The sequence below is a fragment of the Somniosus microcephalus genome, unplaced genomic scaffold (genome assembly GCF_052327205.1).
Source record: "Somniosus microcephalus isolate GS21.2 unplaced genomic scaffold, FLI_Smic_1.0 unresolved_chr8, whole genome shotgun sequence".
Lineage (NCBI taxonomy): Eukaryota > Metazoa > Chordata > Chondrichthyes > Squaliformes > Somniosidae > Somniosus > Somniosus microcephalus.
The window spans coordinates 14,223,641-14,242,442 of NW_028225186.1; the positions used below are offsets into that span (position 1 = coordinate 14,223,641).

General features: G+C 49.2%; 1 protein-coding gene across 1 annotated transcript; it reads right to left on the minus strand.

Annotated features, from left to right (window-relative positions):
• Positions 1-6,789: 6,789 nt before the first annotated feature.
• On the minus strand, positions 6,790-9,642 carry LOC147085503 (uncharacterized). The gene has a single exon (XM_085979104.1). It carries the CDS (start codon positions 9,640-9,642, stop codon positions 6,790-6,792), a length of 2,853 nt encoding a protein of 950 aa, XP_085835230.1.
• Between the last annotated feature and the right edge of the window lie 9,160 nt (positions 9,643-18,802).

An 18,802-nucleotide genomic window follows, 5' to 3' on the forward strand; every position in this document is an offset into this window, starting at 1 on the left:
AAGCTATTACAGGAGATTCTCTGGCTACGTTTGGATAGGGAAGGTTGGACCCAGGAGAGGGCAGTCCCACAACGCTGGAAGGCAGTGGAGAGACATTGGAGGAGGTTAGTGTGGTCAACCGTGTCAAAGGCTGCAGACCGGTTGAGATGGACAAGGAGGGACAGTGCACGACGGTCCCACTCACAGAGGATGCCATTTGTGACTTTGTGGGGCCGTTTTATTGCTGTGGGAGGAGTGGAAACCTGATTGGAGAGATTCAAACAAGGAGTTGCGGGAAAGATGGGCATGGATATGGGAGGCGACAACATGTTCAAGACCTCAGCCCATCAGTTTTATCTTCTTCCTCAATGACCTTCCCTCTGTCAGAATGCGACGATTCTAGTGATCAGCTTCTTTCACAAACTCCTCCAATAATGCAGCAACTCAGAGCCTCTCAGTTCATTCGTGGCTCAGTGGGTCTCACTCCCTCGCCTCTTGAGTCAGGAGGGTCCACGCCAGAGGACTGAGCCAAAGACAACAGTACGGGAGAGAGCTGGAGCCAGCGGTGGAGTGCGGGAGTGAGCTAACATTCGTTTCCACGCCCAGACCTTCCCCAGCCCAACAGCTTTAAAATCCATTCTAGGTACGCCCCTCAACTGTACACCCGCAGCCCAACCCTCACCTGCACACGCCCAGCCCACCCCGCACATGTACACCCCAGCCCAGCCCTCACCTGTAAACCCCCAGCCCAACCCTCACCTGTACATCCCCAGCCCAACCCTCACCTGTACACCCCAGCCCAACCCTCACTTGTACACCCCCAGCCCAACCCTCACCTGTACATCCCCAGCCCAACCCTCACCTGTACATCCCCAGCCCACCACTCACCTGTAAATCCCCAGCCCACACCTCACCTGTACCCCAGCCCAACCCTCACCTGTACACCCCAGCCCAACGATCACCTGTGCACTTCAGCACAACACTCACCTGTACACCCCAGCACACCCCTCACCTGTACACCACAGCCCAACCCTCACCTGTACACCGACAGCCCAACTCTCAACTGCAAACCCCAGCCCAACAATCACCTGTATACCCCCAGCCCAACCCTCACCTCTACACCCAAGCCCACCCCTCACTTGTACACCTCAGCCCACCCCTCACCAGTACACCCCAGCCCAACACTCACCTCTACACCCCAGCCCACCCCTCACCTGTACACCCTAGCCCAACACTCACCTGTACACCCCAGCCCACCGCTCACCTGTACACACCAGCCCAACGCTCACCTGTACACCGCAGCCCACCCCTCACCTGTACACCCACAGCACAACCCTCACCTGTACACCCCAGCCCACCCCTCACCTCTACACCCCCAGCCCAACTCTCACATGTACACCCCAGCCCAACCCCCACCAGTACATATCCAGACCAACCCTGACATGTACACCCCAGCCCAACCCTCAACTGTATACCCCAGCCCACCCCTCACTTGTACACCCCAGCCCCCCACTCAGTTACACACCGGCAGCCCAACTCTTACATGTACACCCCAGCCCAACCCTTAACTGTACACCCCAGCACAACCCTCACCTGTATACCCCAGCCCACCACTCACCTTTACACCCCAACCCATCACTCACCTGCACACCCGCAGCCCAACACTCACCTGTACACCCCAGCCTGCCCCTCACCTGTAACCCCAGCCCACCCCTCACCTGTACACCCCAGCACAACCCTCACCTGTACACCCCAAACCAACCCTCACCTCTATACCCCAGCCCAACCCTCACCTGAACACCCCCAGCCCAACTCTCACCTGTACACCCCCAGCCCAACCCTCACCAGTACACCCGCAGCCCACTCCTCACCTGTACACCACAGCCCACACCTCAACTGTATACCAGAGCCCACCTCTCACCTGTAAACACCATCCCACCCCTCACCTGTATATCCCAGCCCATCCCTCACCTGTAGACCCCAGCCCACCACTCACCTGTACACCCCAGCCCACCCCTCACCTGTAAACACCAGCCCGCCCCTCAACTGTACCCCCAGCTCAACACTCATCTGTACATCCGAGCCCAACGATCACCTGTAAACCCCCAGTCCAACCCTCACCTGTACACCCAAGCCCACATCTCACCTGTACACACCAGCCCAACCCTCAACTGTACACCCACAGCCGAACACTCACCTTTACACCCCAGCCCACAACTCACCTGTACACCCCAGCCCAACACTCACCTGTACACCCCAGCCCACACCTCACCTGTACACCTCAGCCCAACCCTCACCTGTAAATCCCAGCCCACCCCTTACCTGTCAACCCCCAGCCTAACGCTCACCTGTACACCCCAGCCCAACCCCCACAAGTACACATCCAGACCAAGCCTCACGTGTACACCCCAGCCCACCACTCACCTGTACACACCAGCCAACCACTCACCTGTACACCCGCAGCCCAACCCTCACCTGTACACACCAGCCCAACCCTCACCTGTACATCCCAGCCCAACACTCACATGTGTACCCCAGCCCACCCCTCACCTGGACAACCCAGCCCCCCACTCAGCTGCACACCCGCAGCCCAACCCTCACCTCTACACCCCAGCCCAAACCTCAACTGTACACCCCATCCCAACCATTACCTGTATGCCACAGCCCACCCCTCACCTGTACACCCAGCCCACCACTCACCTGTACACCCGCAGCCCAACCCTCACCTGTACACCCCAGCCCGCCCCTCACCTGTACACCCCAGCAAGCCCATCACCTGTACACCCCAGCCCACCCCTCACCTGTACACCCCAGCCCAACCCTCACCTGTACACCCCAGCCCAACCCTCACCTGTATACACCAGCCCAACACTCACCTGTAAACCCCAACAAAGAGTGCCCAGGACTCTACCCCAGTAACAGAGAGTGCCCAGGGAGCGTACCCTAGTAACAGGGATTGCCCAGGACTGTACCCAAGACAGCACACAACCGTCTGAGGAAAGCCCTGGGGCTGACAGCGTGCTTCATTGCACAGAGAGCCGGGGGTATCGGGCCTTACCTGTAATCAACGTCCCACCAGATGTATCTGGGCCTTACCTGTAATCAACTTCCCACCAGTGGTATCGGGACATTACCTGTAATCACCGTCCCTCCAGGGTTATCTGGGCATTACCTGTAATCACAGTCCCACCAGTGGTATCTGGACATTACCTGTAATCACCGTCCCACCATGAGTATCACGGCGTTACCTGTAATCACCGTGCCTCCAGGGTTAGCTGGGCATTACCTGTAATCACCGTCCAACCAGGGGTATCTGGACATTACCTGTAATCAGCGTCCCACCATGAGTATCCCGGCATTACCTGTAATCACCGTCCCTCCAGGGTTATCTGGGCATTAACTGTAATCACCGGCCCACCAGGGGTATCCAGGCATTACCTGAAATCACCGTCCTACCATGAGTATCCCGGCATTCCCTGTAATCACCGTCCCTCCAGGGTTATCTGGGTAATACATGTAATCACGGTCCCACCAGGGGTATCTGGGCATTACCTGTAATCACAGTCCCAACAGGGGTATCCGGGCATTACCTGTAATCACCGTCCCACCAGGGGTATCTGGGCATTACCTATAATCACTGTCCCACCAGGGGTATCTGGGCATTATCTGTAATCACCGTCCCTCCTGGGGTATCCGGGCATTACCTGTAATCACCGTCCCACCAGGGGTATCCGGGCATTACCTGAAATCACCGTCCCACCATGAGTATCCCGTCATTACCTGTAATCACCGTCCCTCCAGGGTTATCTGGGCATTACCTGTAATCACGGTCCCACCAGGCGTATCTAGACATTACCTGTAATCACCGTCGCACCATGAGTGTCCCAGCATTACCTGTAAGCACCGTCCCTCCAGGGTTATCTGGGCATTACTTGTAATCACGGTCCCACCAGGGGTATCTGGGCATTACCTGTAATCACCGTCCCACCAGGGGTATCTGGGCATTTCCTGTAATCACTGTCCCACCAGGGGTATCCTGGCATTACCTGTAATCACTGTCCCACAATGATATATGGGCATTTCCTGTGATCACCGTCCCGCCAGGTGTATCTGTACATTACCCATAATCACCGTCACTCCAGGGGTATCTGGGCATTACCTGTAATCACTGTCCCTCCAGGGGTATCTAGGCATTACCTGTAATCACCGTCCCTCCAGGGGTATCTGGGCATTACCTTTAATCACTGTCCCACCAGGGGTATCTGGGCATTGCCAGCAATCACTGTCCAACCAGGGGTACCTGGGCATTACCTGCAGTCTCTCTCCCAGCAGAGGTATCCAGACATTTCCGGTAATCACCATCCCACCAGCGGTATCCGGGCATTAGCTGTAATCACCGTCTCTCCAGGAATATCAAGGCATTACCTGTAATCACTGTTCCACCAGGGGTATCCAGGCATTGCCTGTAATCTCCTTCAAACCAGGGGTATCCGGGCATTACCGGTAAGCACTATCCCACCAAGGGTACCTGAGCATTACCTGTAATCACCGTCCCACCAGGGGTATCTGGGCATTGCCTCTAATCACCGTCCCACCGGGGATATCTGGGCATTACCTGTAATCACCTTCACACCAGTAGTATCGGGCATTACCTGTAATCACTGTCCCAACAGGGGTATCTGGGCATTACCGGTAACCACCGTCCCACCAGGGGTATCTGTGCATTATCTATAATCACTGTCCCACCAGGGGTATCTGGGCTTCTCCTGTAATCACTGTCCCACCAAGTGTATCCGGACATTACCTGTAATCTCCGTCCCTCCAGGGGTATCTGGGCATTACCGGTAATCACTGTCCCAACAGAGGTATCTGGGCATTTCCTGTAATCACTGTCCCACCAGGGGTATCTTGGCATTACCTGTAATCACTGTCCCACCAGGGGTATCTGGGCATTACATGTATTCACTGTCCCACCAGGGGTATCTGGGCATTACCTGTAATCACCTTCACATGAGGGATATTCAGGCATTACCTGTAATCACCGTCCCACCAGTAGTATCTGGGCATTACCTGTAATCACTGTCCCAACAGGGGTATCTGGGCATTACCTGTAATCACTGTCCCACCAGGGGTATCTGGGCATTACCTGTAATCACTGTCCCACCAGGGGTATCTGGGCATTATCTGTAATCAACTTCACATGAGGGATATTCAGGCATTACCTGTAATTACCATCCCACCAGGAGTATCTGGGCATTACCTCTAATTACCGTCCCACCAGGGGTATCTGGGCATTTCTTGTAAACACTGTCCCACCAGGGGTATCTTGGCATTACCTGTAATCACTGTCCCAACAGGGGTATCTGGGCATTTCCTGTAATCACTGTCTCACCAGGGGTATCTGGACATTACCTGTAATAACCGTCACTGCAGGTATATCCTGGAATTACCTGCAATGGGTAGCACCAGTGCTATCCTGTCATGGGAGCCAGTCTTGTATCAAAATTAGTGGATAATATGAAAGGTTTGTTAGCTGGATTTCTCACACCGGCCAATTCTCAGGCCATTGGGAGTGTGAGTGAGATCTCCTGTTGGGCTCCAGTGTGGACAGTCTTGTGCTGTGGATTGATGTCCACCAGTGTCAGATTACCACGGACCGAGGAGTCGTTCACTCCATCAGTCTGGCCCAGATTCAAGCAGATGTTGGATGGAAAGACGACAATGAGCCGACATGCGGGGGCCAGATGGTTAAGGCTTTATTCTGTGCTAACATTGTGTGTCTGTACATTTGCCTTATCCTGGGTTAATAGCAGCAATGACAGGATTAACAATAAGGAGGGACTGTGTCAGAGGTGGATGGAAGCGTGTGGCAGCGGGTTCCGAGATGAGTGGGTGCCCTGCCACTCGAACCAAAGGGGCTTTGAGGAACACGGGCCAAGAAATCGGATATGGCCTGAAAACGGGCAGAGTCATGGCCCAGCGTTACTTAGCTGCGTCTGGACAAAGTGGTCTAAGTAGCACGCAAAATTCATGCTGAGTGCTCTTTTACATGATTATAGTGCTGATCTGAGCACTAAACCCGCTGCTCATTGCTTTACCACTCAACAGATGGGCCAATATCGGGTGCAGTCCGACTGCAAGTCATGTTAGGCCTCGGCTTTCTCCACTACTTAACGGGAAGGTTCTTTGGTGCAGCAGCACCTCATTGTCATTCCATTTGGAGCGCCACTTGTAAGATCACGCTGTATCAGAGTGCTCTCCCGCAGCCTCAGTTTGCTGCCACCCAAGCTCAGACTGCTGCCACCATGGCTGGGTTTACCAGTGTTGAACGGGTCTTGCAGGGTGTCACAGCCGCCCAGCCATCTGGCCACCAACAGATTGCTAGGAATGTTGAGGCACCACCCTGGGGAGAGTGGCAGTGGATCTGGGGAGCAGGAACCTGCTGCTCTCTCTCAGGATGACAGCACTCCTGTTCCCACCTCTGCCACTCTACCATTGCCCTTGCCGCTGCCTGCCAGCCAGCCTAGGCTGCTGCCGCCCATGCCGAGGTGGTGCAGTCTACAGCCAGGCCTTCTAGGGCCAGAGCTGCTCGAGGTCGTCCTGCAAGGCCATTTGCAGTCTCCCCCACTGAAAGTCAGCAGCCTTCCACTGGCCATTCTGCAGCCACTGGGGGAGTTGTTCGCAATTAACACAGGGCGGTAAGTTGAGCGGCGAACTCCAAAACACATGGGAAGTGCGGCAGCTGCCATGTTTCCCCGAATCGGGCGTTAAGGGCCTGCGGTAAGACTGCGGATTTCTAGGCCTTGAAGCTTAACTTTCAGCAGCGGCATTCCCCTCCTTGGCCCAGTTGGAGCCTTTAATCGCTTCTCTCACTTTGACCCAAAACAATTTTTGAGCTTCGATGTCTGATGGCCACTGGATGTAGGTCTTCTTTTTCATGACCTTTCTCATCTTGTGGTAGGTTGAGAGTTCAGCATCTGGAATCTTCTCCAAGAAGATCAGGATGATGATATCTTTCAGCTCATGGAAGAGCCTGTAGCTCGCTAGCTGCAGTTCCATGGAGCACCACTCGCTGTACAGGTAGTTGCGGCTCATCACACAGATGGTCTTCCTGCTCTGGTAGATGCTGTCCACGATGTTGTCGATGATATATTTGCCCAGCTCAAAATCTCTGTGGTGGAGGCAGAGTTTGAAGCTTTGAGGTCCTCTCGTTTCCAGGTTTGGCACCAACTCTTGCAGAACCCAGTCTTTGTCCTGAGAATTATAGGAGATAAATGCATCATACCTGTAGGACTGCTGACTCTCTCCTCTCCCTCTGTGGTCATTCAACCACGATCGGAAAATATAAAACACATACTTGATGTGCCAGTACCCTTTGCTGTAGAATATAGGGATGAACATGAACAAGATCAAGACCGGCACAGTTATATGGAACATGATCTGCCCAATGTCCAAGTAACAAACGCGAGCATCAAACTTATACAAGTATTCAGTTGGCCGATCTGCACATGTTTGGTTGTAAAAATAGATAACCTGCACCCTGGGGTTGGACAGGGACCAGTTTTGGAACCAACTGATGTCACAGGTGCAGGGGAACGGGTTCTTCCGTAGATCCAGGTAGGTCAGGGAGGGCAGGTGTTCCACAACCGTGCTATTGATGATCTGAATGGCGTTTTTCCCCAAGAACAATGTCCTGAGGTTGGAAAGGTTTCCAAAGACGGCAAGAGACATGGATTGGAGGCCGACATTTTCAAGGTTGAGTCTCTCTAGACTCTGGAGATTCTTGAAGATCCCTGGATTCAGACTGTGGATCCCATTGCAAGCATCGGGCATGGAGAGGATTCTCAAATTGATCAGGTCTTCAAATCCATCTTTGGACAGTGACATTTTATTCTCTCCTATATACAGGTCTCTTAAAGAGATGAGGCCATTGAAAAACTTTGGAGGAATAATGTTGATGCCGTAGGGTTGCTGGGCTTGTAGTTTGAGAATGTAGAGCTTTGTGAGGTTAACAAAGGGAGATGCTGCAATCAGGCCAGTGTTGTATCTGATCCGGTTACTGTCCAAGTCCAACACTCCTAATGATGGGAGGATGTCGAAGATCTCCCTGCTGATACGGGTTATACAGTTCCTATCGAGATAAAGCTTGGTCAGGTTGTGTAATCCACAGAAAGACTGGCTGGTGAGGCTTCGAATTTTGTTTCCTCCCAGGTCCAATGTGTTCAGGTTATTGAGATTTGCAAACACCTTGCTGAAAACAATTGAGATCCTGTTGTTTCTGAGATTGAGATTCCTGAGACTCCCAAGGTTGCTGAAGGTGTGTTCATAGATGTCAGTTATGAGGTTGTTGTCGAGTCGGAGCTCCTGCAAGTTGGTGAGGTTAGAAAAGGCAGCCTTGTTGATGACAGCAATGTTGTTAATGTTCAGCTTTAGGGTCCGGAGATGTGGAGCATAAGAGAAGGCGTGACTATAAATGGTGAAAATCCTGTTGTAGCGAAAGGTTAGGAGCGACAGCTTGGGAAACACCGCGACTGCCTTCCCATCCTTGTAACAGGAAGGTAACTTGATGATTCTGTTGTGCTGGATAATGAAAGAAACAACTTGCTTTCTTTTCGATGCAAATTCAAAGCACTCCACAGATGTGAGGAGATTGTGTGATAAATCCCAGCTGGTCATGGGTGGGCACTGGGATAGGGAATGGGCAGGGAGGAATAAGATCTGATTGTTCTGCAGGACCAGGCTCTTCATAGTCCTGAGACCCAGATAGTGGCACAGGTTGGACAGCTGACTCTGGTTGTGCAGCCTTAACCCAGAGTATTGAACATTCTGTAGATCCAGGTTTGCAGATTTGAGAAACTCGGTGACATTTAAGGGGTTGTTCTTGATGATCAAACACGAGATGTTCCTCAGGACAACTTTAGAAAATTCCAAAGCATTGGAGAGTTTGTTATTGGACAGATCCAACCTGAGATTGTTGCTGAGGAAGTTCCGTTGGCAGTCAAATGTTGTGAGAGAGTTGTTAGAGAGGGAGAGGTTTCGGAGGGAGGGTGGGAGGGCGGTGCGATGTTGCAGGGAGGCGAGTTGATTGTTGCCCAGATCCAGGAGCGTCAGATTACTGAGCCCAGAGACAGCGCTCACCAGATGGGAGAAATTCTGGAGTTTATTGGAGCTTAAGACAAGTGTTTGAAGATTGTCCAATGCAGCGAAGGCTTTGGGTTCAACTGTGACTAAGCGGTTGTGATGGAGCAGGAGTTGATCTAACTTTTCAAGTTCTTGGAAGCCCGAAGAGTTCAGACGAGAGATACTGTTGTAGGACAGGTTAAGGGTCAGTAGGCTGGTGAGATTACTGAACGCACCGCAGCAAACACTCTCAATCCGATTGTAATCCAGCCGCAGGGTGAGCAGCTTGGACAGGCTGTGGAAGCTGTCCGCTTGCAGTTGGGTGAGCCAGTTGTGGGAGATGTTCAAGTGCACGGTGCTGGCTGGGAGGTCGGACACGGCACTAGAGACCTGTTTCAGGAAGCGGTGGACGCACTGAAATGTACCATTGTGGTTCGCAACCTGCATGCAGTTATTGAAAGTGTACCCGGGGACTGTGGGCACCAACACATTGCAGGAGAGGGCACAGAGAAGCAGCAGCCAGTCAACGCTCAGTCTCAACATCACAGCCTCCTTCTTCCGTCCGAGGGTTCAGATGTTTTGCAGGACCTCACTCAAGAAAAATTCCGTGGGTGTGAGATGTTTTTTCTCTGTCGCTGCCAGAACAGCCTGTAAAGTCAGAGATGGTTTACATTGTCAGTTTAGTAGAAATTAAGCAAATCAGTTAACCTGTTACTCTGTTCTCCACTACTCTGAAAAGCCATTCCCATGTTTAATATTTGTGATATGCGGAAGGCTCCTTTCTGTCCAGATATTACCAGCTCCCTGAAGACCCCTTACTCCTCTGAACACCTCACACTCTTGCATACCTCGCCCATTCCATCATCACCTGCGGCTCTCCCAGGCCACGGCTACTTTCTCATTAAGATCTGCTTCCTCTTTGTATTGAAGTGCCAAAGGCCCCAGACCCTGATGACTGTGTTCACGGATACTGAGGGAAGACAGAGAGGAGATAACAGAGGCTTTGAGGACAATGCTCCAAACATCCTGTGCACTGGTCCCCATATTACAAAACGGATATAGAGGCACTGGAGAAGCTGCACAAAAGGTTTGTACCAGAACTGAGAGGTTTCAACTATCAGGAAAGATTAAACAGGCTGGGGCTCTTTAGAAAAGAGACTGAGAGATGACCTGATAGAGGTCTTTTAAATTATGAAGGGGTTCGATAGGGTAGACAGAGAGAAGATATTTCTAGTTGTGGGGGGAGACCAAAACTGTGGGCCATATATATGAGTTAGTCACTAATTCATCCAGTAGGGAATTCAGGAGCAATTTCTTTACCCAAAGAGTGGTGAAAATGTGGAAGATGCTACCACAAGAAGTGATTGAGGCGAATGTCATTTGAGGGGAAGCTAGATAAGGACCTGAGGGAGAAAGGAATGGAAGGATGTGGTGATAGTGCGAGATGAAATAGGGTGGGAGGAGGCTCGTGTGGAGCATAAACGCTGGCGTGGACCGGTCGAGCCGAATGGCCTGTGTCTGTGCTGTAAAATTCTATGTAAGCCTTGGATATGGAAGCTGAACAACATGCCTGCAGTTGCCAATATAACAACTCTCTTCAATCAGAGTGAAAGGGATAAATCAGATAACTACAGACCAGTCGGCCTAACATTGGTGGTGGGTGAGCACCCAGAGAAAGAAAAAAGAAAGTCTTGCATTTCTACAGCGCCTTTCATGACCTCAGGACGTCCCAACGCTTTAGCGCCAATGAAGTGTAGTCACTGTTGTAATGTAGGAAATGTGGTAGCCAATTTGCGCACAGCAAGCTCCCACAAACAGCAGTGTGATAATGACCAGATAATCTGTTTTAGTTGTGTTGATTAAGGGATAAGTATTGGCCCAGGACTCAGGGGAGAACTCTCCTGCTCTTCTTCGAAATAGTGCCATAGGATCTTTAACACCCACCTGAGAGGACAGACACGGCCTCGGTTTAACATCTCATCTGAAAGACGGCGCCTCCGACAGTGCAGCACACTCTATGTACTGCATTGGAGTGTCAGCCTGGATTTTTGTGCTCAAGTCACTGGAGTGGGGAGAGCGAGGGTTACTCAGGGCAAGGGTGCTTCCCACTGAGCCATGGCTGACGGGAGCAGGGACTGCAGGGAGGATGAGCAACCTGGCCACAGCACCGTGGAACGGGGGGCCATTCTAGAGGGGGGAGTAAATAGAAATGTTGTAGTGGTAGGGGATAGTATTATTAGGGGGATAGATAGAGTTCTCTGCAGCCGAGAGCGAGAGTCCCGAAGGCTGTGTTGCCTCCCCGGTGCCAGGGTTAAGGACATCTCCTCTGGGCTGGAAAGAAACTTGCAGTGGGAGGGGGTGGATCCAGTTGTCTTGGTACATGTTGGGACAAACGACGAAGATAGGACTAGGAAGCCGGTTCTGTTAAAGGGGTATGAGCAGCTAGGGGTCAAATTAAAAAACAGAACCTCAAGGGTAATAATCTCTGGATTATTACCTGAGCCACGAGCGAATTTGGCTCGGACAAATAAAATTAGAGAGTTAAATGCGTGGCTCAAAGACTGGTGTGGGAGAAATGGGTTTTGCTTCCTGGGACACTGGCACCAGTACTGGGGCAGGAGGGAGCTGTTCCGTTGGAACGGGCTTCACTTGGCCAGTGCTGGGACTAGAGTCCTGGCGGATCATATAACTAGAGCTGTAGAGAGAGCTTTAAACTAACTAGTGGGGGGGAGGTTCCTAGAGAGCAAATAATACAAATGACAACAGAGAAGGTCATAGACTTAGGTAGCAGTGGGGAAATTAAAACCAGAGCGTGTCAGGAAGGGGCAGAAGGTATGGAGTAAAAGGTAAAGTAATAAAAAGGGCAAAAGCAGGAACTAAGTGTCACAAAACATATTTGAAAGTTCTCTATCTGAATGCCCGTAGCATTCGTAACAAAATAGATGAGTTAATGGCACAAATATCTACATATGGGTATGATCTTGTGGCCATTACAGAAACATGGCTGCAGGGTGACAATGCCTGGGAATTAAACATACCAGGTTATTTAACGATCAGGAAGGACAGGCAGGAAGGAAGGGCAGGTGGGGTGGCTATGTTAATAAAGGAAGGAACCACTGTAATACAGAGAAATGATATTGGGTCAAAAGATCAGGATAATGAAACAGTTTGGGTGGAGGTAAGGAATAATAAGGGGAAAAAAGCACTAGTGGGCGTAGTCTATAGGCCTCCGAACAGTTGCAACTTTGTTGGACGGAGTATCAATCAGGAAATAGTTGAGGCTTGTAATAAGGGAACATCTATAATTATGGTGGATTTTAACTATCATATTAATTGGACAAATCAAATTGGGCAGGGCTGCCTTGAGGATGAGTTCATTGAGTGTATTAGGGATGGGTTTCTTGAGCAGTATGTAACTGAACCGACCAGGGGGCAAGCAACCTTAGATCTGGTCCTGTGTAACGAGACAGGATTAATTAAAAATGTCCTAGTAAAGGATCCCCTTGGAATGAGTGACCATAACATGGTTGAATTCCATATTCAATTAGAGGGTGAGAAGGTTGGATTTCAAACAAGCGTGCTAAGCTTGAATAAAGGAGACTATGAAGGTATGAGAGCGGAATTGAGTAGAGTGGATTGGGAAAATAGATTAAAGGGTAAGACGATACATGATCAGTGGTGTAGATTTAAGGAGTTATTTTACAACTTCCAAAAAAAATATATTCCACTGAGAAGAAAAGGGTGTAAAAGAAAAGACAGCCATCCGTGGCTAAGTAAAGAAATTAAGGATAGTATTCTACTAAAAACAAGGGCATATAAGGTAGCCAAATCTAGTGGGAGGATAGAGGATTGGGAAAACTTTAAAAGACAGCAAAAAATAACAAAAAGATTGATTCAGAAAGGGAAGATAGATTATGAAAGTAAATTAGCAAAAAATATAAAAACAGATAGTAAGAGTTTTTATAGTTATATAAAAAGAAAAAGGGTGGCTAAAGTAAATGTTGGTCCCTTAGAGGATGAGACCGGGAAATTAATGGTGGGAAATATGGAGATGGCAAAAACACTGAATGAATATTTTGTATCAGTCTTTACAGTAGAGGACACTAAGAATATCCCAACACTGGAAAAACAGGGGGCTATAGGTGGGGAGGAGCTAAACACGATCAAAATCACTAAGGAAGTGGTTCTCGGTAAAATAATGGGACTCAAGCCGGTTAAATCACCTGGACCTGATGGCTTACATCCTAGGGTCTTGAGGGAAGTGGCGGTAGGGATTGTGATGCATTGGTAATAATTTTCCAAAACTCCCTGGACTCAGCAAAGGTCACGGCAGACTGGAAAACTGCTAATGTAACACCCTTATTTAAAAAGAGCAGTAGACAGAAGGCTGGAAACTATAGACCGGTTAGCCTAACGTTTGTGGTAGGTAAAATTTTGGAGTCCATTATTAAGGAGACAGTAACAGGACATTTGGATAATCATAATTTAATAGGACAAAGTCAGCATGGTTTTATGAAGGGGAAGCCATGTTTGACAAATTTGCTGGAGTTCTTTGAGGAAGTAACATATAGGGTGGATAAAGGGGAACCAGTGGACGTAGTGTATTTAGACTTCCAAAAGGCATTTGACAAGGTGCCACACAAAAGATTATTGCTTAAGATAAAAAATCACGGGATTGGGGGTAATATTCTGGCATGGATAGAGGATTGGCTATCTAACAGAAGGCAGAGAGTTGGGATAAATGGTTCATTCTCAGACTGGCAATCAGTAACTAGTGGTGTTCCGCAGGGGTCAGTGCTGGGTCCCCAACTCTTTACAATCTATATTAACGATTTGGAGGAGGGGACCGAGTGTAACATATCAAAGTTTGCAGATGATACTAAGATGGGAGGGAAAGTAGTGAGTGAGGAGGACATAAAAAACCTGCAAAGGGACATAGACAGGCTAAGTAAGTGGGCAGAGATTTGGCAGATGGAATACAATACTGCAAAGTGTGAGGTTATGCACTTTGGCAGGAAAAATCGTAGAGCAAGTTATTATCTTAATGGCAAGAAACTGGAAAGTACTGAAGTACAAAGGGATCTGGGGGTCCTGGTGTATGAAACTCAAAAGGTTAGTATGCAGGTGCAGCAAGTGATTAAGAAGGCCAATGGAATGTTGGCTTTCATTGCTAGGGGGATAGAATATAAAAATAGGGAGGTATTGCTTCAGTTGTACAAGGTATTGGTGAGACCGCACCTGGAATACTGCATACAGTTTTGGTGTCCATACTTTAGAAAAGACATACTTGCTCTCGAGTCAGTACAAAGAAGGTTCACTCTGTTAATCCTGGGGATGAGGGGATGGATATATGAGGAGAGGATGCGTAGATTGGGACTCTACTCATTGGAGTTCAGAAGAATGAGAGGCGAACTTACTGAAACATATAAGATTGTGAATGGGTTTGATCGGGTGGATGCGGGGAGGATGTTCCCGATGATGGGTGAAACTAGAACTAGGGGGCATAGTCTTAGAATAAGGGGCTGCTCTTTCAAAATTGAGATGAGGAGGAACTACTTCACTCAGAGGGTGGTAGGTCCATGGAATATGCTGCCCGAAAAAGCTGTAGAAGCTACATCATTACATAAATTTAAAACAGAAATAGACAGTTTCCTAGAAGTAAAGGGAATTAAGGGTTACGGGGAGCGGGCAGGAATTTGGACATGAGTCTAGGTTCGGATCGGACATGGCCCTGTGGGTAGCGGAGCGGGCCCAGGGGCTGTGTAGCCTGATCCTGCTCCGATTTCGTGTGTCTAATTCTGTTAGATTCAGGAGATGGTTCAGTGATAGTAGATTGGCGGCTCGGATCAGATCAGCCATGATCTTATTGAATGGCGGAGCAGGCTCGAGGGGCCAATTGGCCTACTCCTGCTCCTATTTCTTATGTTCTTATGGTCTTATAGGGTCTGATGAAAGGGAGGAACTGAAAGAAATCAGTATTTGTAGGGAAATGGTGTTAGGGAAATTGACGGGATTGAAGGCCGATAAATCCCCAGGGGCTGATAATCTACATCCTAGGGTACTTAAGGAAGTGGCCCTAGAAATAGTAGATGCGTTGCTGATCATCTTCCAACATTCAATGGAATCTGGAACAGTACCCATAGATTGGAGGGTAGCTAATGTTACCCCACTATTCAAAACTGGTGGTAGAGAGAAAAATGGGAATTACAGACCGGTAAACCTGACATCGGTAATGGGGAAAATGCTGGAGTCCATTGTAAAAGATGTAATAGCAGAGCACTTGGAAAACAGTGACAGGATCGGACAAAGTCAACATGGATTTACAAAAGATAAATCGTGCTTGACTAATCTAATGGAATTTTTTGAGGATGTAACTGGTAAAATAGATAATGGAGAACCAGTGGATGTGGTGTATTTGGACTTTCAAAAGGCTTTCGATAAGGTCCTGCATAAGAGATTAGCGTGTAAAGTTAAGGCACATGGGATTGGGGGCAAGGTATTGACTTGGATAGAGAACTGGTTGGCAGACAGTTGACAAAGGGTTGGAATAAATGGGTCTTTTTCCGAGCGGCAGGCAGTGACTAGTGGGGCACCGCATGGATCGGTCCTTGGACCCCAGCTATTCACAATATATAATAATGATCTAGACAAGGGAACTAGATGTAATATCTCCAAGTTTGCAGATGACACAAAGCTGGGTGGGCGTGTGTGCTGTGAGGAGGATGCCGAGAAACTCCAGTATGATTTGGACAGGTTGGGTGATTGGGCAAAAGCATGGCAGATGCAATATAACGTGGATAAATGCGAGGTTATCCACTTTGGTGTCAAAAACAGAAAGGCAGATTATTATCTGAACAGCAATAGATTGGGAGAAGGGGAAGTGCAATGAGACCTGGGTGTCCTTGCACAGCAGTCGCTGAAGGTAAGCATGCAGGTGCAGCAGGCAGTTAAGAAGGCAAATGGTATGTTGGCCTTCGTAGCGAGAGGGTTTGAGTACAGGAACAAGGATGTCTTGCTGCAGTTGTACAGGGCCTTGGTGAGACCACATCGTGAGTATTGTGTGCAGTTTTGGTGGCCTTATCTGAGGAAGGATGTTCTTGCCATGGAAGGAGTTCAGCGAAGATTCACCAGGCTGATACCTGGGATGGCAGGAATGACGTATGAGGAGAGATTGGGTCGATTGGGCTTATACTCGCTGGAGTTTAGAAGAATGAGAGGGGATCTCATTGAAACTTATAAAATTCTGACAGGACTGGACAGACCAGATGCAGGAAGGATGTTCTCGATAGCCGGGGAGTCCAGAACCAGGGGTCACAGTCTAAGGATAAGGGGTAAGCCATTTAGGACTGAGATGAGGAGGAATTTCTTCACCCAGAGAGTGGTGAACCTGTGGAATTCTCTACCACAGAAGGCAGTAGAGGCCAGTTCATTAAATATATTCAAGAATGAGTTGGATATATTTCTTAAGGCTAAAGGGATCAAGGGATATGGGGAGAAAACAGGGACCGGGTACTGAATTTGGATGATCAGCCATGATCGCATTGAATGGCGGAGCATGCTCGAGGGCCCGAATAGCCTACTCCTGCTCCTATCTTCTATGTTTCTATGTTTCTATGTCCTTATATGGGATAAAATTAATACTCAACTAGAAACCGTTCTAGAAACCAGGAAGCTGGTTAAAAGGCAAAAGCAGGGTGCGGTAGTTATTGGGTGTTTTTTTGACTGGACGATGTAAAGAGTTGGCCCCCCTGCATCACTGCTGCGACCGTTGCCCTTCTTGCCATTTCAACAATCTGGACTTGGGTACAGGAGGCAGACGTATCGACATTTGCTGCTAACACGAAAAACAGGGAGCCTGGGTAGCTGTGAAGGAACCGTCAGTGAACATTTAGAGAAGAATATGGAGAGGAAATGTACACCAAATGGTGTGTTAAAAGCTGCCGAGGAGTCTCCAACAATAGATATTTACAGAGCAGAGGAGACCATTCGGCCCACTGTGTTAATTCTGGGTCTTTGCCACAGCAATACTAAACTAAACCCACTGACCCACTATCTCCCCATAGACCTGTGTCAATCGCAAACTAATCCCACTGCCCCACTCTCTCCCCAAAGCCCTGTAACAATCCCAAACTAATCCCACTGTCCCGCTCTCTCCCCAAAGCCCTGTAACAATCCCAAACTAATCCCACTGACCCGCTATCTCCCCATAGCCCTGTATCAATCCCCAAACAAATCTCATTGCCCCGCTCACACCCCATAGACCTGTATCAATCACAAACTAATCCCACTGCCCCGCTCTCACCCCATAGCCCTGAATCAATCCCAAACTAATCCCACTGCCCCGCTCACACCCCACAGACCTGTATCAATCACAAACTAATCCCACTGCCCCGCTCTCACCCCATAGCCCTGAATCAATCCCAAACTAATCCCACTGCCCCGCTCACAACCCATAGACCTGTATCAATCACAAACTAATCCCACTGCCCCGCTCTCACCCCATAGCCCTGAATCAATCCCAAACTAATCCCACTGCCCCGCTCTCACCCCATAGCCCTGAATCAATCCCAAACTAATCCCACTGCCCCGCTCACACCCCATAGACCTGTATCAATCACAAACTAATCACACTGCCCCACTCTCACTCCATAGACCTGTATCAATCCCAAATAAATCCCAGTGCCCCACTCTCTCCCCATAGCCCTGCGCCGGCACTTTGAAAGAGCTCTGCAATTAATTTCATTCACCTGCCCTTTCCCCATAGCCCTGTAATGTTTTTCCTTCAAGTATTTATTCAACTGCCTTTTGAAAGTTACTATTGAATCTGCTTCCACCGCCCTTTCAGGCAGCGCATTCCAGATCACAACAACTTGCTGCTTAAAAAAAATGATTCCTCATGTCACCTCTGGTTCTTTTGCCAATCACCATAAATCTGCGTCCTCTGGTTACCGAATCTTCTGCCAGTGGAAACACTTTCTTCTTATTTATGCTATCAAAACGATTCATAATTTTGAACATCTCTATCAAATCTCCTCTTAACCCTCTCTGCTCTGAGGAGAACAATCCCAGCCTCTCCAGTCTCTCCACATAATTGAATTCCCTCATCCCTGGTACCATACTGTTAAATCTCCTCTGCACCCTCTCTAAGACCTTGACATCCTGTGTTGACTTTAACAACATAGCACTGATTTAACACGTTCCTGTGAAAGATCATTGATCATTAAGAGATTGTAAATCTCACCTGCTTGCTGCTGGGGTTTGCCGATGTTGAGCTGAGACTGTAAGTGCAATGGTTTTGAAATGACAATCAGAGGGGATGTGGTTTAGACATCACATGAATGAAATGACAGTTTCATCTTAAAAAGGAGAAGTGTGAGTGAAGGCAGTCCACGAGGAGGCTGGATTGGCTCGTGTGTGTCATGGGCTGTGGTAACCCACTGTCCAAACTGCCTACTGTGGGCAGCAGCAGCTGTAACAGCTGGGAGCCCCTTTCTTTATCTTTACAACTTCCCTTCTCCACCTCTCCCCTCCTGCTGAAACCCATCACAACTGGTCCTCTGCTCAGCCATTGCCCACAGCCAGCAGGGCGAGTGGACAAGAAGCCAGGCTCATTCACCCTCTCCCTAACACAGGGCCACAGACACCAATTGTAACCGCTGCCCAGGCTCAGGTCAGCTCCCTCAGCACAGTCCGGGGATGAAGC

What these genes read in the sequence shown, in the direction of transcription:
- LOC147085503 (XM_085979104.1), bottom strand. Translation starts at nt 9,642, where the DNA reads ATGTTGAGACTGAGCGTTGACTGGCTGCTGCTTCTCTGTGCCCTCTCC.